Source organism: Manis pentadactyla, chromosome 10, assembly GCF_030020395.1.
Source record: "Manis pentadactyla isolate mManPen7 chromosome 10, mManPen7.hap1, whole genome shotgun sequence".
Classification (NCBI taxonomy): Eukaryota; Metazoa; Chordata; class Mammalia; order Pholidota; family Manidae; genus Manis; species Manis pentadactyla.
In genome coordinates this window covers 9,354,948-9,380,601 of record NC_080028.1, presented here as the reverse complement: position 1 = coordinate 9,380,601, position 25,654 = coordinate 9,354,948, and the positions used below count along the sequence as shown (strand labels likewise).

The window sequence follows — 25,654 nt, the reverse complement described above, 5'->3', positions numbered from 1 at the left end:
CTGCGTGGGTTTTTTTCCCTTATTTACCCGTAGGGCATGTGGAAGGCACCAGCAAATACTCATTATCCACCTTAGCTGCCTTTGGGTTTTTGTTAATTGGAAAAACAATAGAAGAGATCACCTAATCCAGTCATTTCTTTTAACTCTGCTTCAAGCCTCAACACCATTACACTCAACGTAGTTACCATTAAACACATGCTTGAGTGCCTACCACATGGTTGTGAGTCCTTGCCCTAATCCAGACAGCTTTTGAAATATCTTAAATTTTTGTAATTTATTAGCCACCTAAGGATTACAATTACGTTTGCAAAAGACTAGTTAGTGGAGGCCTGCAAGCACTGTTCAAAGTGCTTTAGGTATATTAACTAATTTGCTAACTATCCTGTGAGGTAGGTACTGAAGCTCAACTAACTTGTTCGAGGTCACATAACTAGTAAGACCCAGGATTTGAACCTAGGATCTAACCTGTCTTCAGAAAGAGTGTAAAGATGAGTAGGGAATTCTCTCTCTAAAACAGGATTTTAGACTTCTCTATTAAATTCAGGAAGTCCCTACTCTTAAGGATATTTTCTCTGAGCAAAGCCCTATGGTGAGAAGAGCATGTTTTCCACTCTACCGTCAGGGGCATACTCTGAACTTGAACTCTTTCTTGGAAGAGCCAGTTGCTAAGATGCTAAATATAAATTATTCTAGAATACAATGTCTTGATACTTGGCTTTTCAGCCAACGAAGATCTGAAAATTTTAACCACCTCATAGGATAGTGGTGAACAATTTAGCTAGGATAAAAGAACAAAATGCATTTGAAGAACTATTATAAAGACTTTTGGAGTTGGATGAGCTCTTGTCCCAGTGTTCCACGTGTGTTTATACACAAAAGACTTGATGGTAGTTTACAGGAACAGGACGTTGCCTCTTTCAGATAGATCTCTGAAAGTAAAGGCCAGTCCGAACCCTGCCTCTTGTTCACTAAATCCTGGGCTCCAAACCCTACATCTTGGGTGTGTTACCTTCTCAAATGGCTGCTCGATCTTGCTTGCTGCTTGGGACGAATGGCCAAGACCAGCAATATTACTACTCTCAGTTTCATCAAACTTTTCAGACTTTTGAAACAGGAAAAGACACTAAAATTTGTGCTGATGTTGTTTTGGATTGGAGTTTTCCAAAGCTGATGACACTGTGGAAGACTCTCCATAGGAAACTACCTTAACAGACTCTAGATCTTGGCTTCACAGCTCACAAGCACTGTGGTGCTTTTGGCTTCTGTTTAGATGGTTGACCTTTTTGGGTCCTGTATTTGCTCTCTCTTCAGAGCCAGTGAATGGAGAATTCACCTTAAGGTCAGCGTTTAATTAATTACTTCACTGACTGCTATAATATTCCAGGCATCGATCCTACTATTAAAATTGCCTGGAGGTTGCCAGGTCTGACCACGATCCTCAGGGACCGCTCGGAGTTAAAGAGGGAGCCGGCTTGTGCAGTTTACTATCTGGGTGGGCGGTGCCAGGAGGCGCGGGACCTATCCGGTGACTAGATTGGGCCTTGCCCCTGTCCATCATCAGAAGGCTACGCGCCTACTGTTTTGCTGTGTGATTTGCAAACTGAGTACAGCCCCTGGAAACCGAGGGAGTGAGAGGCGGTGAGGGAATGTGCGTGTATTTCCCTGCTATTGGACAGCTGCTGTGTCAGTCATAGTGTGCGCTGCTCCCGTTGGCAGAAAGGCTCCAGGCAGCTAGCGTAGACATAGTGCTTCCCCCTCCCGAGCTGTGATCAAGACTCGTGACGTCTGAGACATTTATTGTTGGGGTTTGGGTCTTATTATTCATTAGGTACTTGAAAGGGCTGCAGCCTCTGGTGGCTGAGAGGCTGGCCGATTGTTTCTTAGCTAGAGAGACATTTCACCCTCTACGCGGCTGGAGGAGATTCGCATAAATTCACTGATAAGGGGCGGGGCGGTGCCCGGCATAGATTAGGCAAATGAACCAAGGAGGGTGGGGAGGTCGGCTACGAATTAGCTTAAGTTATTAAAGATGGCGGCGGAGCGGAGTCGCTCCCCGATGGACCCCCCGGTCCCGGCCTCTATGTTCGCCCCCGAGCCCAGCTCTCCGGGGGCGGCCAGGGCTGCGGCGGCTGCCGCCCGGCTCCACGGCGGCTTCGACTCGGACTGCAGCGAGGACGGCGAGGCGCTCAACGGCGAGCCAGAGCTGGACCTGACCAGCAAGGTAGGCCCTGGCGCCAGCACTGGCGGGACCCCGCACTGAGGGGGACCGGGCGGCGGGCCGAGTCGTCTCCGGGGCGACAGCGACGGCTGGGGCGGGAAGGGCCCACCCGCCTGCCGATGCGAGACGCGCGGGGGGTTCCTGGACAAGGGGCAGCCCCGCGGCCCCCCGCACCGCCGTCCTTCCCCGTCGCGCGGACCCGGCCTGCCGCCGTCGGGCTCCCACCGAGATCGCAACCCCCCGCCTCCGCCACGTGGAACGGGAGCGCCCGACGCCAGCAGCGCCCCGCGCGGTGCCACCTCCCCGAGACCGAGGGTGGTCCTCTCCCTGGCCTGTCCACTGCCGCCGAGGGTCATAGGTGGTTTGGGCAGCCGGAATGGAGGTGCAGGAGGATCAGGTGGTTCCAGGGGGAGCGGGAAGGCGCTGCGTCTCTTTCTGGTGTCGGGAAAGGAAACAAAGTAGTCGCTCAGTTGAGAAAAGGATGTGTGAGGAATGTCTACTTTATGAATCCAACCAAAACAAAATTGAAAGATGGGCATGACCCATAATCACGCCATGCTGTTTGTAGAACCTCATCTTGTATGAATGGAATAATAAAGGACGTTTTAAATCGTGTCTTCTGAGCTTTTGAGAAGGTAAGCAGGAATTAAGGGCTCACCTGCTTGGCATTCATTGTGAGTGATAAAAAGATGGGACTGGTGTTTTGAAGATACTTAACATTGCAAAAGGCAAGAATGCCAACCTAGCAGTCAGACAGGCCTGGTTTCCTTTCCCGCCCTGCCACTTAAAAAGGCTCTGTGACCTTGGGAAAGTTTCTTAACCTCTCAGTTCTCCAGCTACTTACGTTTAAGTACAGATGCGTTGTGAAAATGAAAAACGTATATGACATGTTTAAAAAAAAAAAAGAACGAAATAACAGGTCCAAGGTGGAATCAACTACTTGCCCCCAGGATAGCAAACCAAGACTTCCGGCAGTTTCAGCCATTCCAGAGTGAAATTTTAAACCACTCTAGAATATCCTGGTCAGCCCTAGTGAGGTAATCTAAGACCCTCAGCCTTTCTGTAAGGAAAATAAAGGTATCCTTGTCTAAATAATTCTTTCTTTTGCTAATAACCTCCTTGTTTCGCCCCATTTCTGCCTATAAAGTCCTTCATTTATACAGCTCCTCCGAGCTCTTTTCCACTTGCCAGATGGGATACTACTCAATTCATAAATTGTAGAATAAAGCCAATTAGATCCTTAAATTTACTTGGTGAATTTTTTTAACAGACACCTAGTATAAAGCCTGATACGTGCGACTCAATAAATCAAGTGAACTGAATAAATGATAATTCCCTGTCCAGATGAAATAACAGCAGATGGGAGATAGAACACCAGTACTACTCCAACCTGTTGTTGGGTAGTTACGACAGGGATGTTTATGACTTTTGTGACTTTTCAAAGACTTTGGTGGCAAAATTGCCTGAAACTTGACCTAACCTGGAGAGAACTTTCCCCTGCAACCTGAGCAACCAGTTTCCAGCTGTGCTCTCTCCCTTTGGTCTCATCTGTGTGCTTAGCACTCTAGCTTATTACAGTGGTCCTCTCTCGTGCCTTTAATGCCATAAATGAGAATGGCCAAGCTTGGAAGGAGAAATGTTTGAGGCAGTGTGACATGATGCAAAAGACCCAGGCTGTAGTACCCAGGTTACAAGTACAAGGTCTGATGAGTCAACTTGGGAAGTTGTAAAAAAAAAAAATGCCCTCCTCTCAAAGGCATATAAGCTGGGTATTAGTACATGGTCAAGGTGCTGAGGAAATCTGAAAACACAATGGGAAATTGCAAGGCAGAGTTGCAGAGGGAGTAGTACCTTCATTTCCTGACCAACTTATAATGTTCCGGAATAGAGAAGTGTTAATCACATAGCTGGAGAAGTCCTCCTATTTTAAAGTGGACAAGCTATATATCTGTAAATATTGGTGATATTGAAAAACTGACATTGCAGGAGAAGAAGGGATGGGTTGAATAGATTGATTCTTGAAGAAAAGATTATAAGTTATATATGAGTTTATACACTTGCTACAATTAAATGTGGGGACCTGCGGCTCTGAGAGCTTCCAAAAGGAGAAACAATTAGTGAACCGTAGTGGCTAGTTTCATGCAAGAAGGTTTTTCTGGGAATGACTGGGTGAAGAAAACTGTAATTTCCATTTACTGAGCAATGAACTAGATGTTTTACATTTCATCGCATTTGGTCCTTATGGTGGCCTTAAGATGCAGGTAGTAATATTTCCATTTTGTAGATTAAAAAACTAAGACTCAGGTTAAGCTCTTTGTCCAAGGTCACACATGAGTGGTGAGAGAATGGGATTTGGCATGCCTGTTGGTATATGGCCTCCCCAAATAAGTGGTTGGTATTTTAATGTTTTGGCAGAAATTTGCAATGTGATGGTATCAATACCCATTCTAGTGGTGATGGTGTTTGTTTGCAGCAGTTTTTACTGCGGATTCCTAAATGATCAAGAATTCTCTTGTTATTATGGAAAAAATTGGCCTTGGTGAAGGGCATGACAGGGTATGAGATCTCTGTGAGTTGCAAGCTGCAGGTAGAAAACTTTGACATGTAGGTGTGAAGCACTGCTCATCAGTTTCTGTCCACAAAGCCAGCTTCTCAGTCATTGTGGGGCCTGCCCCTCCTGTTAAGGGAGGGAAGCAGGCTGCTCACACCCTCTTTTCTGTGGGATGTGGTCCCCACATACTTGTTTTAGTACATCATGTAATTCAACTCATGTAAGACTTTAGGCTCAAAGGCTATTTAAGGAGAGGCAGAGAGCGCATGAGAGGGCTGTGTAACTATTTTACATTAGGGTGCTGTGGGATTCAGTCAGGGTCTTCGGTCAGGCTGTTGATCTGCTTGGGCAGTGGTGCTCTTCTAGTAAGTGTGGTCCTAAGGTGTTGGTTTCTCTTCTAGCTGGTTCTAGTGAGCCCTACATCAGAGCAGTATGACAGCCTACTTCGGCAGATGTGGGAGAGGATGGACGAGGGATGCGGAGAGACCATATATGTCATTGGGCAGGGATCAGGTGAGCATAGTTTTCCTTTCACTTTATTTTTTAAAAATCATTAGAGCACATTTTCCCTCTTCTGTTGAATTTTCCTATTCATGTGTCCCAGGTGCAGTGATTCTTTAGTGTCTGCAGAACGGTTTCAGAGGACATGAAAGTATAAAGCAATGATGTTAATTCCCACCTTGACTTTTAAGGATTCACTTTCCAAGTGATTTTACAGATGTATCTTTTCTCCCTCCAGTATCTCCACATGCATAAAGGGAAATGAAGCACAAAGCAAGAGGCTGCTTGGGTGAAGTAATAAAGCAAATCACAGTTAGGTCCACAATTAAGCTTTCCCTGGGCAGTCTAGGTTCTCCCCTTCAAGCCCGGTTTATAGATGCCATCAGGACTTACTGCCTGCTTAGCGGAGAACCTCTGTGATTCTTCTTGATGTCAGCAAGAAAAAGACATCCAGATTTCCTCTCTTCAGCAGGGCTGCCTTGCCCCAGACACTGACCGTTCAGTGTGCGTAGCTGTGTTAGCAGAGGTCTTCTCTTCTCCCTGTGAGATCTTGTCAGAGATGTAGGCTTGTTACCATCTGGCAGGGATTTGTTGTCCTCTAGCCTGCTAACTCCACTGGAATGGGGCCCACTGTTTTAGAGGAACACAGCCCCCATGATAGAATCTCAGATTATTTCTTGGGCTCTTTCCCCCTGGTTGTTCCCAGTTTATGCTCTCAATACAAGGCCTGCATTCCTTCATCTTCTTTATGACATTATCTTTGCCAAAATGGCAGCTGGGATTGTTAATGATTATGGATTTAGCCCACATCAGAACTTCTCTCTGTCATCCTAGCAGGAAGTCCTAAATGCCTTGATGCATCATTAAAGGAACAGTTTTCTTTGCTGAATGTAGTCTTTGTTAAGGCAGGTAATAATTCTTTTGTAGTCTGAGTTTAAAGTGGAGGATATCTCAAAATCATTTTTTATTTGATAGATGTCTACTAAGTATCCTCTAAGGGCTTGATACTGTTGCAAAGTACTTGTGGATACTTAAAGCCTAGTCTCTGTCCCAAGGAAGATGGCATAGACACAAATAACCTCAACAGAAAACTATATTGGAAATGCTGCAAGAGTGACACAAGGAAGAGGGATTTGATCTCCAAACACTTCTGTGCCTTTCCTCGAAACTTCTCACACATCTATCCTTTCCTTTTCATCTTTGCTGCCTCACCCCCACCCCCTCCGGCTTTGGGTCTTATCGCCTTGAAGAGAGCATGGTCTGAGAGATAGGCAAGCCAAGAGGTTGCCTGTCAGGAAAGGGAGGAAATTGGTTGGCATTGTCAGGTTATACAGAGACAGCAAGGAGGGTTAGGTTCAGAAAAAGCCATTTCATTTGGTGACTAGGGGGTCGTTGGTAGCTGTCTGAAAGCTTGTGTGTCAGGCTGGTCTGCTGTGGTGGGATGAACCATTCAAAGAGCACTTCATGCTTGTAGAATTAAAGAAACCACATCTAGATCAATTGTGACAAATTTGGGGACTGTTCTTTGAAGAACCAGCTTCTTAAGACTCCCCTGCCCCCTTTATTCTTTAATGTGGACTCTTAGTGAATTTCACTACACCTTGGCAACTGGCAACTAACAAACCCTCCTATGGCAAAGCATGAGATGATGTCAAACATTCATTAACACATCTACACACCCAAGCATTATTTTTGCATCGGATGCTATTAGGTTCTTAGTGACTCCTTCCTGCTGGAATTCTTGAGGAGTAGAACAAGGTCATTGCTAGGTAAACAAGTAGAACATCAAACAGGGTACTAAACCAGATGCGAGGCCCCCAGGGGTCAGCTTCATCACTGACTTCCTGTGTCTGCCTGGTGCTCCATCTCTGTTTACCACTATCTTCTTCTGTAAAATAAGGAAGATGCTATCTTTCTCCACCCTACCTCAGAGAAATTATGTATGGATAAATTAGACATTAAAAAATTCTAAGCAGAGCAGAGGAATGTGCTCTTTAAGTGTACATTCTTAATTTAAGCTTGATCTTGAAGGGAGACAGTTTGGCCTGGAACTTGGCAGGTCTGAGTTTGCCTACTGGCTCTTCTCCTTGTCTTAAAATGGGAATAATGATAGACTCTATCCCAAGGTGTCATGGTGAAGATACACGCTTGACATACAGTAAGCATCATATGCATGTTAACTAGTAATAGTAGTTGCAGTAGTAATTCTTTAAGGGTTCCAGGTTATAGATGTTTTTCCATGAAATTTCTTTCAAAATGAGCCTTATTCGTTCCACAAATATTAAGTCATTACTTTGTAAGAGCCAGGTACTATTTTAAAAGTTCAGGTAACATAAGAGGAGTGTTAAGGGAGGTCAGGAAAGTCTTCTAAAGAGGAGGGATGCCCCTCGACTTGAATCTAAAGGATAAATAGGAGTTTTCCAGGTAAATGAACGCAGTGGTGAGTGAACGGAGAAAACCATATGCCAAAGGCACAGAGATATTGGCAGTTGTAGAGTACAGTTGACCCTTGAACACCGTGGGGGTTAGGGGTGCCAATGCTGTGCAGTTGAAAATATGTGTGTAACTTTTGACTCCCCAAAAACATAACTACTAATCTCCTACTATTGACTGGAAGCTTTAATGATAGCATAAATAGTCAATTAATACATATTTTGTATGTTACATGTATTGTATACTATTTTCTTACAATAAACTGGAGAAAAGAATATGCTTTTTTAAAAAAATTTTCAAAATTTGCCAATATATTTATTGGAAACAAATCCATGGATAAGCAGACTCACACAGTTCAAACCCGTGTTGTTCAAGAGTCAAGTGTATTTGGTGGACCAAAAGTGATTCGGTAAAATGGGAGTGTGGAATTATGAGGTTGGGAGTGTCAGGAGGTTAGGTGGGACAGGTAGGCAGGAACCAGATCTTGGGGGTCTTTGAAGGCCATACCAAAGCATTTATACTTTTATTCTAAATGTTGGGGAGCCTTTGCAGTGCGTTGAGCAGGAGAGTGCATATAAAATAGGTAAGTTGGGGCAGGATGGAAATCTGATGGGCTCAGGCATGGCTGAATATGTGGCCTTTAGTAGTTGGACCTCTGTGGCTTTTTTTCTTGGCCTTTGTCTCTTCAGAATAAGAAATGCAGTGCATGCTGAAGGAGGATAATGTGATTTCTGGGTTCCCTGGGTGAACAAAGTGACATTGGTGATTGCCCCCTGGTGTGGAAAAGAACTGAAAGCATTGCTTTTCATTGTATCAGAAGCAGGGAAGGTTGGATAGGATTTTGGGTTCTAGCAAGCGTGGCAGGCCTTCTCTTAGGAGCACTTCCAGCAAGCCCTCCTCTAACCCAATTTTCTGAGCCCAGTTGGCCGTGCCTTTAGAAATTCCTCACCCCAACTGCTCCCTCTTTTTTTCACTGGTTTTGCATTTTACAAACATCTGGGGACTTGATACAGGAAAGCCACCCCTCCTGGGGCATTCATGGAATGTTTGAGGTCCCTGCCCTAAAGATGGTGATACATATAGTGGGGGGAAGACATGCATCCAAACCAAACACTATTCCATGTGGTACTGTGCCTGGTAAATGCTGGAAGGGAGCAAAATGGCCATGATTTTGACAAGTAGAGATGCACTGATGGGCTTTCTAGGATAGGAAGTGCATAAGCAAAGGTGTTGGAGCTGGAAAAGTGCAGGGAACATGGCAGGGATGGTGATGAGGCCACTTGCGCTGGGACAGAAGTGGGGGAGGCCTTTAAAAGTTGGAACTGAGTGCTGCGGGGCCCGGGGAGCCACTCCAAGGCTTTGACTCGGAAGTAACAACATCAGACTGTACTTCGATGAGGCATGTGTGTACAGGATTCATGTGCTAAGACCAGTTAGGGGTCTGTTACAGTGATTGAGTTAGACTAAGGGCCTGAATCTGCCTGGTGGCGTTGGATTGTCAAAAAGAGAGTAAGGGGACAAGGAAGGAGGGTAAGGTGTATACAGCTGGAATCAGCAGGACTGTGATGACTGTTAAGCATTGGTGACAGAAATAGGGAAATCAAGAGGAGGAGCTAGTCCAGCATTAAGAAGAATGCTTGCTAGAGGAAAAACTCCAGGTTTGGAATCAGAAGGCCCACGCTCACATGGCCCCTCTGCTCCCTACTTGCTCTGAGACTTATCTGGGTTTTGTTTACCCCACTGTTCAATGGACTGGTAACGCTCACCGCCTAGGATTGCAGTGAGGACTGAAATGCTTATTGTGTTGGTTTTTGTGCTGTTGTTTAAGTGGGTGGGTGGTTGAGATCAGACATTGGGCTTCTAGGAGTTGTCATCCAGGCAATTAGAAATTAATTCTGGAGCTCTAGGAAGAGCACAGCACTGGAAATGAATGTTTTTGATATTCAAGTTGACAGTTGAGGCCATAGCATGGGACGGCCAAGGGGACTGTTCAGAGGATAGAGAAGAGGGCCACTGCCTGACTTTGGGAAAAGATTAGCGGTTAGGGAACAGCAGCAGGAAGAGGCTGCAGAGGAGAGGAGGAACTAGAGGGCGGTCGGCAGGTGGGGAGAGGACAGGCAGTAGGCAAGCGGCCTGGGAGGGGAGTGCCGCAGGAAGCAAAGGGAGCAGCCCGTCACGTGTGGGGGCCATGGGAAGGGTGCTGGGTGAGTGGTCAGACAGCTGTCGATGACCTGAGAGCTAGTCTCTTCTGGAGCCATCAGATTCGGAGAGCAGGTGGTGAGGCAGTACAGCCAACAAGTCCATTGCTCTTTTGAAATGGTTTGGTGGTAAGAGGAGGAACAGAGGTGGTGGTGGTAGGAAAGGGGGGGTGGATTTCCTTTTCGCAGTTTAGGAATGACTTGAACTTGTTTGTAAGGGAAGTGGGTGGGAGAAGAGAAGGTGCCCTTTGGGAGGCCTAAGAGAGAAGGCGTTGGGCACGTACTCTGCTGAGGATTAGCCAAGGGAAAGGAGCAGGTGCTCCCAGACCAAGAGGCTGTAGGGAAAAAGAAAGGAGCTACTGTGGGAATTAAGTAGACACCTGTGGAAAGCCCCTGAGGGACTGTGCACAGTAGGGTCTCAGTAAGTAATTGGTTAACTGGTCTGTCCTTCTATTTGACTCCCTTGCTCATCCTGAGCTCAGATTCGTTTTTCTAGGTACTTGCTGGATATTTCACCTGAGCCACCTTGGTTAAAAATCTATCGCTAAAATCATTCTTCAGTTCCCTCCCCATTTTCCTTTGCCTCCTGCCTCATTATATCTTGCCTGGATTATTAGAATTATTTCCTCACTGGGCTCTCTTTCTGGTCTCTGGCTTGCCAGTGCACACTTTCTACTGCTGCCCAAGAGGTCTTTCTAACCCATAGCGATCTGACCATGTTGCTCCCCTGCCTAAACCCCTAAGGCTTCCCACTGCCTGGTATATAATGTTGTCTTGCTGCTGTCTGTCATCTGTCTGCTTAACTGCTTCCACCTCACGTGGTCTCCCACTACTTGACAGCCTGTTCCCTGCACCAAGCTGCTTCCTGGTCCCTGAAAGTGCCGTGATCTGCCATCTCCATGCTTTGCTGCTCTGCCTAGGGTGTCTTTCCTCCTTTCTCTGCAGGCCCACTTTTCACACTTGAAGACCCAGCTTGGAGTCAGCACCCTGCAACACTAACCTTAGGGTCCTCAGGCAGTGCTAGTTGTTCACCCTTTACATTCTCTTTGTACAGCTCTCTAGTAAAGCACTCAAGCTGTATTGCAATTAATTAATTTCCTGTCTCTCCCGCTGGGCTGTGAGCTCACTGAGGGCACCTGTATTCCCAGTACCCAGCATGAGGCTTGGCATAAAACCTGGGCGAGTCTCAGTGATTACTGTTCAGTGAATTAACGTACGTCCTGCTTAATAGGAAATGTGGCACTATTATTTATTAGCTCTGTGTGTGTCCCAAGTTTTCAAGTATCAGGTAGAGAGAGCCTTGCTCTACAATGCCTGGAGTGGAGACTTTGTTAGAGGTGGTTGACTGGCTGGCCTGTTGGTAGGCTGATGTCTGGGCTCTTGTCACCAGATGGGACTGAGTACGGGCTCAGTGAAGCTGACATGGAGGCCTCCTACGCCACAGTGAAGAGCATGGCAGAACAAATAGAGGCCGATGTCATCCTCCTGCGGGAACGTCAAGAAGCTGGGGGCCGAGTGCGTGATTACCTGGTCCGGAAACGAGTGGGAGACAATGACTTCCTGGAGGTCAGGTGAGGAGGCCTCAGAATAGTGCAGGGGTCCCCTGTGGCATGCTCTTGGGGTCTAGGGCTTCACAGAGAATGATGATTGAGCCTTTGACACGTGGCGTATCAGCTTCACCCCTTCTCTTTCCGAGGCATGGAGTGACCAGAGACATGAGAGCTCCATTCTCTATTTATGCATTCCCCCATCCGTAAGTTTGGACGACTGGCCTTTGCGTGGGCTGTTTTCTTTCCTATTTGCCTGTGAGGCTAGAAACCAGGGTAATGGAGGAGAGCATTTTGTGCCTCTCTTGGCTTTGGGGCTCCTGTCTGGCAGCTCTGAGGAAGCCAGTAGAAGTTAAGGGAGAAAGCCATTATGGTGGGACTCCACTGGCTTTTGAATAACTCTTTCTGCTCCACAAATACCCTCTAGGAACGTTCCCAAGGTGCTCTCCATGATAGGAGGAGCTGTGAGCAGGAGACACTCAGGGGGGAGCCTGCCTTACAGATCCAGTTATTGAGGTTCACTTCGCTCACTCCCTAACTCTCACCTGGATGTATGGTTCATGTACACACAGGGTAGCAGTAGTGGGAAACGTGGATGCTGGCAAAAGCACGCTTCTGGGGGTCCTGACACACGGGGAGCTGGACAATGGCCGAGGCTTTGCCCGCCAGAAACTCTTCCGCCACAAACATGAGATTGAATCTGGTCGCACCAGCAGTGTGGGCAACGACATTCTGGGCTTTGACAGTGAAGGCAATGTGGTGAACAAACCAGACAGCCACGGTGGCAGCCTGGAGTGGACAAAGATTTGTGAGAAATCCACTAAGGTGATTACCTTCATCGACTTGGCTGGCCATGAAAAATACCTGAAAACCACTGTCTTTGGCATGACAGGCCATTTGCCTGACTTCTGCATGCTCATGGTAAGTGTGAGGGGCTCCTGAGGAGGGGGAGCTTCAGCGGTGTTGTTTGGGGGTGGGGCTATGTGCAAGTGTTGGCACACAGTTGTTCTGAAACACAGGCCTCTTGGTTTGGGGCTTTGACATTGATAAGGATGGCAGGTTTTGCAGGAGTGCCCAGTCCTCTGAGCTCTTGGTCCCTCTCCTAAGTCAGGCCAGGAAGGGATCCCCTAAGGAAACACCAGGGTGCTACTTCAGACCTCTCTTGTTTTTTGGGGAGGCATACAGGAGGGTTTCTCCTGGGGCTTACTTAGTACCTTCAGAAATGTTTTCTTCGGGGTGGCTACTTTGAGGAGGTGACACCAGGCAGGTAACTCCCCTCAGAGAAGGGGAGGCCTGGGGAAGAAATAGAAGAGAGGACAGACAGCAATCAAGAGGGACCTTCCAAAGCCTGGGAGGACCAGCCAGTCCACAGGTGTTTGTTGAGAGGCTTCTGCATGCCTGAAGCTACAGCAGTGAACAGGGCCGTCCGAGAGCTTAGAGTTTAAAGGGTGAACTTGTAAGCAGCTCATTGTGTAGATGAACTGAAAAGGCAAGGGAGCAGAGGCTTGTGGTAGGATCCTGTTGCTAAGCTTACATTTGGGTCCCGTTGATCTTCCTCCTAGGACAGAGTGGGAGTTCGTGAGCCCCATAGCCTTGCAGATGATGTGACAGCTTTCTCGGAGAGCGCGCAAGCAAGCTAGTTTTCCTTTGGCAGATCCTTCTCCAAGCCCTTCCCCATTCTCCAATTCCTCAGCTGTCTGTATTAATAAGTATAGTAAACACAGGCATCTGTTCAGAGCAAACTTGATCAAGTTGCCCCACAAACACAAGTTCTCAGACAAATTCTCCCCAAACTGGAGAGCAGAGAGAGGCAGCATATGTACGAACACTCTTGTCGGCTCTCTGCCTGAGGTCCTCAGGATCCCCATTTCTTTGAGCATTTCAGGCAGCAGTACCGACCACGACCAGGCTAAGGAAGGCTGCTCTACAAGAAGAGGTCCCAGTGGAAGAGCCTTCGGGCATACTGGGGGACTGTGGTTGCCATTAAGAAAGACATTGTATTGTATACTTGAAACTAATATAAGATTGTATATCAGCTATATGTCAATAAGAAAAGAAAGGTATAGAGACCAGTTTAAAATGAGTGTTTTTCTGCACTGCAGTGAGCAAGGCCTGTTAATGGGAATACCTTCACCCCTGGTGAAATGTATATATTATCTAACTCTTATGCCATGCTTCAAATATAAAAAAACTTCTCTAGAAAACAAATATTTCATTATTTTCATGGGGGTGGGGGGAAATCTTTAAAGTTATATATAGACAACAGAGCAATAGAGCATTTTCTTATTCCAATTGGGAAGAACAAAAACAAAGCACATCTGGGTTGGATAGGAAAGGTGGCTGCAGGGAGTGGGGGGATCGGGCAGATGGCAGTGGAGTTGTCTTGGTGTAGACAGATGGGAACATGCGTGCGACATCTGTGCCCGTTGGGTTGGGGGCTCACCTGTGAACGGTGGTGTGCCAATGAGAGCATCGCTTGAAAACACTCTGGAATGTATGAAGCACTATATAAATACGTCATGGCAATTTTTATTTTAATTTTGTTTTAGTAAGTAATGCTTTCATATGGTGCAAAAAAATAAAATAAAATGGGCTTATAGTAAAGTCTGCCTTCCTCCTCGGTCCAGTTTCCTCCCAGAAGCAACAGTATGTCCAGTTTCTTATGTAAGTTCCAGAGATATTTTGTAATCATAACCAGTGTATATATTCTCTTCCTCCAATATCAGGCATGCACAAAAGTTGAAAGAATAATATGAATAAAAAAAAATTACACGCAGATTCAGTCATCATTAACATTTTGCCATTTGTATCTGTATATGCGATGCACACATAATGTGTATAGTTTTTTGGGGTTTTTGGCTGAATCATTTGCAGGTAGCTCTTGGACATTGTGACTCTTCATCCGCAAATGCTTTAGCACACAACTCCTAAAAGAACTGTCTCCTGCTGTTGTTGCAATCGAAGTGAGCAAGAGTTCCCTAGTATCACCCAGTATCTGGCCTATAAGTATTTATATGATCTCATATGTTCCCCAAATGTCTTAAAGCTGCTGTCAAACAATGATCCAATCAGTACTCTTTCTGTGGTACTCTTTTGTCCCCTTAAAAACATACAGAGATGATCCCACAGTAGTAGATAAGAGTTTTCTCTTTTGTATAGTCATTTGTTACATTTTCTTGGCATACTTGTGCCCTAATTCATTTAACCAGCTTTATGGTGATGTTCAAAACATTTATGTTAGGAGAAGGAATATTAATAGTCACAACAGCTGCCATCGCTTGAACACCTAATTCATGCTAGTTGTGTGCTGAGCCTTTGACACGTTGTGACATTTAAACCTCAAGTGATCCTCTAAAGTAGATACAATTTCCACCACCACCACCCATCCCCACCCATTTTATAGGTGGCGAAACTGGGAGCCTGGGGTGTTAAACTGAATCCACTTTGATGACTGGACAGTTTTCCCAGACTTACCTGGTTTTGTCTTTTTTTACTGTTTCCAAGTCTCCTCAGATTTAGATAGCCCACATTGTAGAATCAGAGGTTAAAGTGATCTGTACCCAGGCCTACCTTTTATCTATAGCCATTTTTGTTCTCAAACCAAGCCTTCTTCCCCTGTATTCTGTTCTGATGGAAGCCTCAGAGATGGGAGCTCTCTCTTACCCCAGCCTTCTCTGAGCCCCTGTGCCCCCTAACTCTCTTGCCTTGACAGTTTTTTCTGTGTTGGGGCAGGTGGGCAGCAATGCTGGCATCGTGGGGATGACCAAGGAGCACCTGGGATTGGCATTGGCGCTCAATGTGCCTGTCTTTGTGGTGGTCACCAAGATTGACATGTGTCCTGCCAACATCCTGCAAGGTGAGTGAAGCCTGCGGTTGATGTCAGTCTGTGGGGCTGACCCACCCAGTGGCTTCTTGGTCTGTGGCCAGGGCTTCAGCCCAGAGTCTTGGGCTTCCTTGTCTTATGCACAGAACTTGGCCTGAATTTCCATCAACCTATAATCTTCTGCTTCCTCCCCTATTTAGCTCTTAGTCTGAGCACAGCCTAGAATTATCCCCTGCTCTTTGTTCCTTCTGGTTCCAAATGCAGGATCCTTAATCTGGCACCTCTTGCTCATGGGCCCAGGCAGAAGAGGTTGGGTTTTACCATCTAAACTATATATAGAGAACATTTGGGTGTTCAGGTTCTGATTATCTTTCACCACTGAAGGCTTCAAAACAGGTTTGCGGGACTAGGCCTTCATTCATTTCTCCCTCATTGCTCCAGATAGTAGAAAAGAAGTGGAGAGGAGGCGTCCTTTTGGAAGGCTTCATAATGACTTCTACAGTGGTCTGAATGTCCTAGAGATACTTCTGTCATAAATTTTTATCCAGGAAGCAGAGCATTTGGGGAAGAACATCATCCTTCTCATGGATCCCAAAGTTATTTGCTTATAGGATGTAGGTCTTCTGGAGAAATCTGATGGGTCTCTGACTTGTAACCTTAGCAGACAGGCCCCATCTGTGTGCTCTTTCTACTCTAGCAAGCACGTGCTCACCCAAAATTTGAATTCTCCGTTTGCTTCTCTAGGCATTGTGGCATTTAACACTAGTCCATCTGTCTCCTGCTTGCATCGGTAATGCAAGAGGGACACAGAGTGACCCTGTCTCGCCCTGGCCATAGAGAAAGCTGCACCCTCTCATTCTGTTCTGTTTCATCCTTTAAGAAACCCTGAAGCTGTTACAGCGCCTGTTGAAGTCACCAGGCTGCCGGAAGATCCCTGTGTTGGTGCAGAGCAAGGATGATGTGATTGTTACAGCCTCTAACTTCAGTTCTGAGAGGTAATGGGGAAGGGGGTGCTCACTGCTGTGCAGGCACAGATGTTGGATGAAATAGAAGCATCTGGTCTCAGCACAAAGTCTCCCAGGCTGGCACAGGGGCTGTATCAGGTGACTGAGATTCTGAAGTGCTGGCGTCGCTCAGGTTGGAACCCCGAGCTGAGACTTCGGTGTCTTTATCTGTGAGATGGGAATATTATCCTCCCTGTGGGGCTCTCTTAAGCGTTGGAAATGATGTATATGGAACACTTAAGCACTGTGCTTTGCTGCTGTGTGATACACAGCCATTTTTATAACTTATTAATTTGTTTATACTGTTGTTTCTCAAAAGCTCTCTAATCACACATCAGTGTTGGCATTTACTTATTCATGTACCCTTCGATTCCGTAAATATTGGATGTTCTGTGCCGGGCTCTTCCTTTAGGCATTGAGGATTTGGAGTTGACTCAGGCACAGCGCTTGTCCTCAAGGTGGCCAGTTTCTTGATCAGAGATACTCTCTTGATAATAGTGAATTTCGTTAGCTTTACTACTTCTCCCAGAGTCTTGGGGCTATTGTGGGGCCTTCTGCCCCCTGGCTTGGTCTGTAGTACAGACCCAGAGCAGCCTGGCACTGTGGCCTATGGCTGATGCCGTCTTCAGTACCATCAGTCGGCCAGCAGAGGGGGTATGTTTCACCCAGCCCCATTTCAGTTGACTTTGTTGAGCGCCTGTTCGGTGAAGGTGCTGTTCTAGGAGCTATGGAGAATATATAATTCCTGATCTTAAGGACTTTGATTAGCCCTGAATAGGAGATGTGGAAGCCGTTGACATATCTCTGATGGAAAATCACACGTGTAACAGAGACACCAGAAGTTCTCTGTGAATTCAGAGGAGTGAGTGCCCATCGGGAAGGGTTTCCTAGAAGAAGCAGCATTCTAGGAAAGTTAAGAGGGAAGGTTAACCATCATTCTAGTTGGTTAAGAGGGAATTAATTCAGGTAGGAGGATCAGAGTGAACAAATATGTGGGAGCAAAAAGTACTAAGCTTTTAGCAGAAGGGAAAGTTCACTGGTCTGGCTGGAATACAGGAATTTGAGAGAAATAAACCTGCAGAGATGTTGGGAGAAAGGATTCTGGCTGTCTTCTCTGTGGTGGAAGGGTGATTAGGGATTTTAAGCAAGCAGACGTGTGCTCTAGGAAGAGGAAGCAGTCATGAGAGCCTGCTGGAGGTAGGGCGGTCAAGGGACAGAGGACGGGACAGATTTCAGAGACAAAACTAAGAAAGAGAAGGCCTTGGAGCAGGTCTAGCCATGAGTTGGTAGGCTGGGTGGGGGCTAGAGCCCTGGGAGTGGGTGACGGGGCAGTGGGGCCCTTAGCAGCCGGTGTTGCAGGACTCCTGCTGTCCCCACCCTGTCAGGGGGGAGCTGGCCACCTGAGCTCTTCTCTGGCTTTCTCTTCACCCTCCACTTAGGATGTGCCCGATATTCCAGATCTCCAACGTTACAGGTGAGAACCTAGACCTGCTGAAGATGTTCCTCAACCTCCTCTCCCCCCGCACCAGCTACCGGGAGGAAGAGCCTGCTGAGTTTCAGATCGACGACACCTACTCAGTCCCTGTGAGTGGTTTCTGGGGAAGCGAGGAGGGTGGGAGGCTGGGTGGGCACTTTGCACAGGGTTGCTGTGGTGGGGAAGGCCTGAGTGGAGATGGACTTACTGGGCCAGAGTCTTCTCTGCAGGGTGTGGGGACAGTGGTGTCCGGGACAACACTGAGGGGCCTAATCAAGCTGAATGACATGCTGCTGCTGGGCCCAGATCCCTTGGGTAACTTCCTGTCCATTGCTGTCAAATCAATTCATCGGAAGCGCATGCCTGTCAAGGAGGTGCGGGGGGGCCAGACGGCCTCCTTTGCTCTGAAGAAAGTAAGTGTCAGTAATCCCCACACCTTCCCTCAGGCTCTGTTAGGCTCGGCTCTGCGCCATCTCCAGTCTTCCTCGCTGCTCTGCAGGGCAGGGATTGCTGGTCTCACTTTTACAGATGAGGAATTGAGGCTTAGAACCTGAGTGACCCACCTAGGAGCCCACAGCTAGTAAGTGCTAGAGCCAGGACTTGAACCCAGGCCTGCCTGCCTCCTGCGCTCTGCTTCTCCCTCCAGTGCCTAAGCAGGGTGCCCCAAGCTCATTGGTGAGGTCAGAAAGGCACCTTTCTGCTGTACAGAGGGTCCTCCTAGATAGGATTTTTGGGACCAGGCCAAATCCTTTTCCCAGTCAGCCTTCCATCCCCTCGGGATTGGGATGAATGCTAGCTCTGGGGTCACCTACTTTCCCCGCCAGCCAAATGAACCAGCAAAGCGAGACTTACTTTATTCCCTCCAGTAGTCATGTTGTGCTTACCCTGCTCTGTCCACCTGAGCGCTTGTGTATCCTTTGCACACTCACCACCACTTCTTACCTGCCCTCCAAGGCCCAGCTGAAATGCCATGTCCTGCATGAAGCCTTCCCTGACCCCCCACTAGCAGTGCTTAGGCATCCACATAGCACTAAAGTTGGCCTTGTATTGTCCACTCTAAAAGGCCTGTGGTCTAGTGCAGTGAGAGGACAATGCCGAGTTGGGATGGTCCCCATTCCCAGAAGGACTCCTGGCCCTCCAGGACCAGGGGTTGGAACCAAAAGGCATTATTGCCCACTGAGGTCTTGAATTCCCTCTTTCTTTCAGATCAAGCGCTCGTCCATCCGGAAGGGCATGGTGATGGTTTCCCCACGCTTGAATCCCCAAGCATCCTGGGAGTTTGAGGCTGAGATCCTCGTCCTCCACCACCCCACCACGATTAGCCCACGCTACCAGGCCATGGGTAGGTGCTGGCAGCCCAGGAGACACCCTCCCCCCCAACTCTAACTGCCTTACCAAAGTGCTCCAGCTACCCAAACCCTGACGTTTCAGTTGCAGCCAGGAGTCAGGTTTCTGTCTTGTTCAGTGATGCCATCCCTCCATTCCACCCATGAGTTGCAGTGTTTTCAGTCCTGCAAACATTAGCCCAGTGCTGGCTCTGTGCTGGGTTCTGGAAACACAGACCTGCCTCCAAGGCCCTCATTCATTCCTTCAGCAAATGTCTGCTGTATGTTGCTGTGTGTCAGGGGTGTCACCAAGGCTTTGAGGACAAAGGCAAGATGGGCAAGGGCCCTGCCATCAAGAAGCCATTAGTCCAAAGGAGGCTCACATGCAAATAGGACGCCCTGCACTGGGGACCTAGGGCAGTGGGTCCAGGGACAGGTCAGGTCTAACTGAAGGAAAAGGTGGGAGAGCGCGAGCCAGGGTCAGATCCGAGAGCGGGCCTCCCTCCCTCTGCGGCCCTGAGGTCTAGCCTGCCGCAGTGCAGGCCTGCTCCGTGCTTCCCCTCACTGACTTCCTCTCTCTGAGGCCACCGGGCAGCTCCAGCCTGTCCTGACCTCTCGGCTCCCATGGCAGTTCACTGTGGGAGCATCAGGCAGACGGCCACCATTCTGAGCATGGACAAGGACTGTCTGCGCACTGGGGACAAGGCCACTGTGCACTTCCGCTTCATCAAGACCCCCGAGTACCTGCACATAGACCAGCGGCTGGTGTTCCGGGAAGGCCGCACCAAGGCTGTGGGCACCATCACCAAGGTATGGCCAGGTGGACCTCCTCGCCTGGCCCCAAAAGCACCAGGGGCCGTACCCATTCTAAACAACGAGCACACAGGAGAAGTCCTGCAGACTCTCCCTAACTGCCATAGGCCTTGGCAGAGTTGGGACAGTGCTGAGGTGCGGCCTCACTGCCATTTTCTCAGCTCCCCCCGAGAAGTGTCCTTGGCCCCCCAGCTCCCCGGGCTTTGGTGGTGACTGCAAGAGAGACAGTGGGTTTGAGGCGTGGCCGTCCTTAGGAAACTGGGGAGGGTGGAGTCCGGGCCTAGCCAGGGGGCCTCCAGTGCTGGGCACAGGCTCCAGTGGCCTGACTGGAGCAGCATCTCGCAGCAGTGGGCCCAACTGGAGCGACCATTCAACAAATGGGGGGCGTGTCTCGAGCTATTTGTCCTGGAGCTCATCTTGTGCCCTCTGCAAACTCTGCCCATGGCCTTGATAGAGTGGTCTGGCCCGTTCCATCATTCTGTCTGAGATCTTGGAGTCAGCCACCAGCTCGCCTTTCCTCTGGAGCAGCCTTCCGCAAGGCCATCCGTGCAGCCCCTAGGACTGCAGTGCAGGCGGGTGGGGGTCATCTCCTCAAAGATACCGTCACCTCTGGGACCGGCTGGGAGTTTGGAGGAGGCTGCCAGTGCGCTGCAGTGCCCCGGAGATGCAGCCCAGCCTCCAGAATGAACTTAGGCCCCAAGGGGAGGCTCCACGTCTGACCTTCCTGGGTTAGAGAGCCATACTCCAAACGTTGCCAGTTGCTGAGACATCAACTTGGTCTCTTTGGGAGGCCTGAAGTTAAAAATTGCCCCAGACTCTTTGTTACAGGGCAGCAGGAGATACAGTTGATGCCCTGAGGAGTTTCAGCCAGCTTAGCAGAGAAGAGAGCCTCAAGTTCAGTTCACCAGGCTCCAAGCAGGCTGGACCCTGGCCTGGGAGCTGGGCTGAGTGAGACAGGGCCGAAGTTCGCAGTTTGTCTGAGGAAGACCAGGGCAGGGAATAGGACGGAGCCCAGCTGGGCTGGGCTGAGGCAGGTGAGACGTCAGACCAGGCCATGGCAGCCTTGGGCCACTGAGTGGGGATCAGGACACCTCTTCACCCCACTGCCCCTGTCATGGCCCTACCGCCATCTGCCTCTGCCAGGACCAGCCAGGCCAGGAAGAGGAAAGTTCTTGGTGGGGGTGCCGGTGGCTGAGCAGATGCCACTGCCCACAGCTCTAGCCTCACCTTTACTCCCTTGGCTCCTGCAGCTCCTCCAGACCACCAACAACTCCCCAATGAACTCCAAGCCCCAGCAGATTAAAATGCAGTCAACGAAAAAGGGCCCCCTGACGAAGCGAGAAGAGGGGGGCTCCTCTGGCGGGCCGGCAGTAGGAGCACCCCCCCCGGGAGATGAAGCTTGCTCTCTAGGGGCTGCGCAGCCGGCGGCATCGAGCAGTCTCCAGGCGCAGGTGAGTGTGCTGCTGGGCTGGTCCTGGGCGTCTGGCCGCCTCCAGGGAGCGGGGCTGGATGGGATTACTCCGGGCGGTGGAGGCGACGGGAGAGCCTTAGTCAGCCAGTACTGGCTGCCAGGTCATAGAAGGTGTTTCCCACAACTCTTGGCGCTTACGTATGACGTAAATGTGAGCTGTTTGTTTCATAGGGCAGTGTTCTCAGACTTCTGAGGTCTGGCGGACACAATATAATCAGTCCTGATCACCATTTGAGGGATAGGTGGCCTTGGGTCTGGTGTCAGCGCGGCTCCTGCTCAGCGTGTTCTGCTGGCTCCGTGTCCCTGTGCTCTTGGTGACCCCTCACATGGCTCCTTCCAGGCTCCATCCAGAGAAGGATGCTTCCTCCTGGACTTGTCCTGCTCTCTTTCCCGAGTTGAGCCTTTGCTCTGGCCCTGCCCCTGCCTTTCTCCTTCCACCATTAGTGGTGGCAGATGCTGGTTCCTGCTCCCCATGCTGCTCTGAACTGCTCCCTCCAGCGTGAGCCACCCCCCTGTGACGGAGGCTCTGTCTGACAGAGGGAGGTGTCACGCTCAGGTCACACAGACTATTGCTCGGCTAGGCTAGGACCACACAGCCTGCCCGCCCATCTCCCGCTGCCTCCCTCTCTGCTGTCCTCTGCTCCTGATGGGCCACTGCTTCTCAAGAGCCTCCTTTCTCCTTTCAGCCCAAGCCCAGCAGCGGGGGCCGGCGGAGGGGGGGCCAGCGTCACAAGGTGAAGTCCCAGGGGGCCTGCGTGACTCCTGCCAGCGGCTGCTGAATCTCTCGGCCCACCCCCACCACCCTGCCACAGCTCCACAAGATGGGCCAGACAGCTCTGACCACCAGCCGCCCTTCCCAGGCCGCCTCCGGAGCCTCATCACTTCCCCACCCCCATTTTCCAGGGGGGTTGTAATTTATAAGCTGAGAAGGTGGCCAGACTTCTGGAGGACTGACCATCTCCCACCCTCCTCCTCCCTGCCTTCTTCCTCACTCAACATTTTTTGTACATCGGGGCCCTTAGTTTTTATTCTTTTTATTACATGTCTCTCTCTCTCGTGTGTGTGGGTGTGGTGGTGCATGGGGGCGGCCGGTCAGGGCCCTGGCTGTCTCTCTTCTCCTCTGTGACTGGCCACCCGCCCCCAGGAGCAGGCTGCTGGGCCACCCGCCCGTGCGTCTCTGGGGGCCATCAGGAGCTGGAGAGCACCCTCCTTGCCTGTGCACGGAGCCGGACTGGGGCTGAGGGCTTCTTGGTGTAGGTGTCTGCTGCTGCCCGAGCAGTGAGCCCTCCTTTTGGGGGTTGGGGGTTTAGCAGGGTGGAAAGTGGTAGCTTCCCCTTTTTTCTCTCCCATTTTTTCCCACAGACCCCAAAATAGGCAATGCCGAAGGCTCCTAAATCATGACCTGTATGTACATGTGTGGAGGGGAGAGGCATTTGGATTGTAGAATTTCCCCCCAACCCTAACTCTGACCCTTGCCACTGACCCAGAGACAACTGGTGGGTTTTCTCCCCCCTTTGAGACAATCCTGTGTTTGCCTGGCTGGCCGGGGACGACCCCCACTCTGCTGGTTCTGAGCTGGAGGCTGTCTGGCTGCCTCTTGCTTGGACTTTGGCTCTGAATCTTGTTGGGCCTCGGGGCACTGACGACCTAGACTGGGGTCGGCCTGCTCAGGGTCATGCTCACTAGCACCTCCTGTTGGTGAGGATAGGGGGTGTTCCTCTGAGCCATGCCAGGACTGGACCCCCTCTTTCCCCACTGCATTTTGCCACGTCACCTCACCATGGCTGCTACAGGAGCATAAGCATGAAGGATCTGATCCCCAGGTTTGGAAGTCCTGACGGTGTGGGTGGGGGTCAGGGGCAATGAAAACACTCTTCCAGGCACAGCACAGCATCCAGTCCCCTGGAGAATCTGCCCGGGGTAAGGGTGGGTTGTCCAGGCCAGAGATGGCAGTGTTGGCCCCAACCCAGCCTGGTCTGAGCTGTGGGCTGAAGCCCTCAGTTTAGGGCAGAGATGCATTCTTTCCCTAGCTGGGCAGACACCCAGCTGGCTGGGTCCTTCCTCAGCCTTGCCTCCTTCCCCACCCTTAATCCTTCTCCCTTTCTCCTGCTCTGAACTGTTGATCCTCTCCCTCTCTCCCAACTTTTTCTAGTTACCAGTGACCTGTGGCCATGGACCGACCAGACCAGGACACAAAATAAAACTTGTTCTAAGTTGACAGTGTCATGTTCCCTGCCCAGCCCGTGCAGGTGGAGGGGCTGCCTTGGGGGCCCCTTGCTCTGCCCACCCTAGAGCCCCTGGCTGTGGAGCAGGGCAGGCCCAGGAGGTGCCCAGCTTCTCTCAGGCCAGCATGGCTTCAAAACACAGGTTCCTCCACCAGCTGGGACACAGGACAAGTTGCCAGCCTCCTGTGAACCTCAGTTTCCTCTTCTACAGCAAGAGGCAGATAAATGCCTGCAGCCAGGGTTGTAATGCTTCAGTGAAAAGATATGTGAGGCCCTAGTGCGCCCAGCACATGGGAGGTGCCCTGTAAATGGGTACCGTGCTGCCTCCCACCCACACAGGCTTCCAAGTCCATAGCAGAGGCCAAGAGCTGGGGACAGGCTTAGAGGCAGAATGTGGCATTGCCGCGTCTCTGCTGTGTGGCTGGGGCTCTGCCAGCTGTCTCCCTGGCTGTACTTTGTTGCAGCTACTATCTTGGAGGGAGGTGGTGTTGGTTCTTCCTTTTCTGGTAAGGAAACTGACGGTCAGAAGAGCAGTGCCCCACCGCCCCCATCAGGTGTGTGTGTGTCCTTGCCCCAGGCCTCACCCCCAGGCACTGCTCCACGTGACCTTTGCTGGCTGTTTCCTGCTTGCTTTGTGACTGGTTCTGCTTACAGGGGCTGCTGCCACTGGTGCCTTCGTAATAGGAGGGCTCCGACGCTGAGCGCCCACACCCCCTGCTCTGTCCCCATGGCAGGTACTGTGGAATGTGTGTGCCCACAGGACTCGGACAAGGCAGGACCTTTCTGTGCGAACTCTTGCCCCTATGAGCATAACCACTTTATTTACATTTGGAATTTGTGGCCACCACCATGGCCTCTGCCCTCAGACACTCAAGTCATTGTGGCTCTCTGGTCACTAGGCTAGCACCTCCTAGCATAGGGCTGACTGAATACAGCGTTTTACACTTGTTAACAGGAACTGCAAAGATCCCCTTTAGGTCTCAGCCCTACCAACCATTCATTTGGAACAAAACACCAGCCCTTTTGTAGATGATAAAGAATAAAGTTGTTAACCCGGTCATCTTGAATGGCAAATCCTGACCCTTCTATGCGTTCTGCTAGCACGAGTGGTGTGTTTCATTCAGTCGGGATCGCTGTTGTGGCTTATTGGCTTCTCTGGCACAGAATAAGGCAACGACTATGCCGGGGAAGTATACGTTTGATTGGGGCTATGGGACTTACCCTGGAGATGGTGTGGGTAGTGCCGGGAGGGGCTGGTAGGACTTGAAGTAGTGCACGTGGGCAGAGGGTACGTGCCCCTGGCCCAGAGGTCGGGAGCAGCGCCGAGCCCAGATTGTGTGTGGCAAGTTGCAGGGACTGTGTACTGGAGCCACCTGGGGATGTCTCCCTTGTTGAGAAGTGCTGGATGCAGAGCAGGTGTTGAATGAAATACGGGCCAGTAGAGCAGCAGTCCTGGGCGGTGAGCTGTGAGGTCCAGCTCTTTCCCAGTACATAGAGTAGGGAGAGTTGAGTTACGGGCCCAAAGCCTCAGGGCTCAATTTTGCTCCACCCAGCACCCTCCTGTGGTGGTTTGCCCCAGACCCATCCCCACTGACCTGTTCCTGCCTCTGTTTTCTCAGCTGTGATAGGGATCAGCCATCCATCAGGACAAGAGACTGTGCTTGAAAGTCTGGTGGAGGAACTATCCCTGGCCCTTTGAGCAACTCATTGGAGGCACTGAATCTGGAGACATACTTGCAGGGAAGGGCCAGGGCCTGCTCCACTGAGCTGGCAGATCCTGGCTCTTTTGGGACTCACCTTGTCCTGTCCCAGTACAGGTAGAAGGGGCAAATGTCTAATGCCCACAGAGAAGGACTGTCACACAGAATGGGGACGTGGTCAGTAGGGAAGTGGGTAACCTTTTCTACCTTCTCAAATGACAGAGATGCAGGAAGAACCTGCTTCGTATTGGGGTACCAATGACAGCTAATCAACCCACCTCACTTCTTTCTCCTGCCAGCCAAACCTTGGCCCAGAATCACTAGAACAGGGTCTGCCTCAGGCCCCATCTCTCGTGATCGCTGGGTTTTAG

The 25,654-nt window shown here is 50.0% G+C and overlaps 1 protein-coding gene across 2 annotated transcripts; it reads left to right on the top strand.

The window, feature by feature from the left end:
* The first annotated feature begins 1,963 nt into the window (after positions 1-1,963).
* Positions 1,964-24,639, top strand: GTPBP1 (GTP binding protein 1). 2 transcript variants are annotated; one of them, XR_008991894.1, is made up of 13 exons: positions 1,964-2,221; positions 5,171-5,282; positions 11,292-11,472; positions 12,021-12,369; positions 15,181-15,304; positions 16,152-16,266; positions 17,715-17,859; positions 17,980-18,162; positions 18,956-19,091; positions 19,706-19,884; positions 21,138-21,338; positions 22,045-24,317; positions 24,539-24,639. XR_008991894.1 is itself a non-coding variant. In XM_057486359.1 (12 exons), the coding sequence occupies exons 1-12, from the start codon at positions 2,030-2,032 to the stop codon at positions 22,135-22,137; spliced, it is 2,010 nt and encodes a 669-aa protein (XP_057342342.1). In that variant the 5' UTR covers positions 1,964-2,029; the 3' UTR covers positions 22,138-24,639. The 2 variants fall into 2 exon arrangements, 1 of the variants encoding a protein (XP_057342342.1); XM_057486359.1 differs by having other exon boundaries at positions 22,045-24,639.
* Positions 24,640-25,654: the final 1,015 nt, after the last annotated feature.

Excerpts from the sequence above, each read along its gene's own strand:
- GTPBP1 (XM_057486359.1), top strand. The coding sequence starts at position 2,030 with ATGGCGGCGGAGCGGAGTCGCTCCCCGATGGACCCCCCGGTCCCGGCC. Across the intron at positions 12,370-15,180 it reads CTGACTTCTGCATGCTCATG|GTGGGCAGCAATGCTGGCAT; the intron begins GTAAGTGTGAGG and ends GTGTTGGGGCAG. Across the intron at positions 18,163-18,955 it reads CCTCCTTTGCTCTGAAGAAA|ATCAAGCGCTCGTCCATCCG; the intron begins GTAAGTGTCAGT and ends TCTTTCTTTCAG.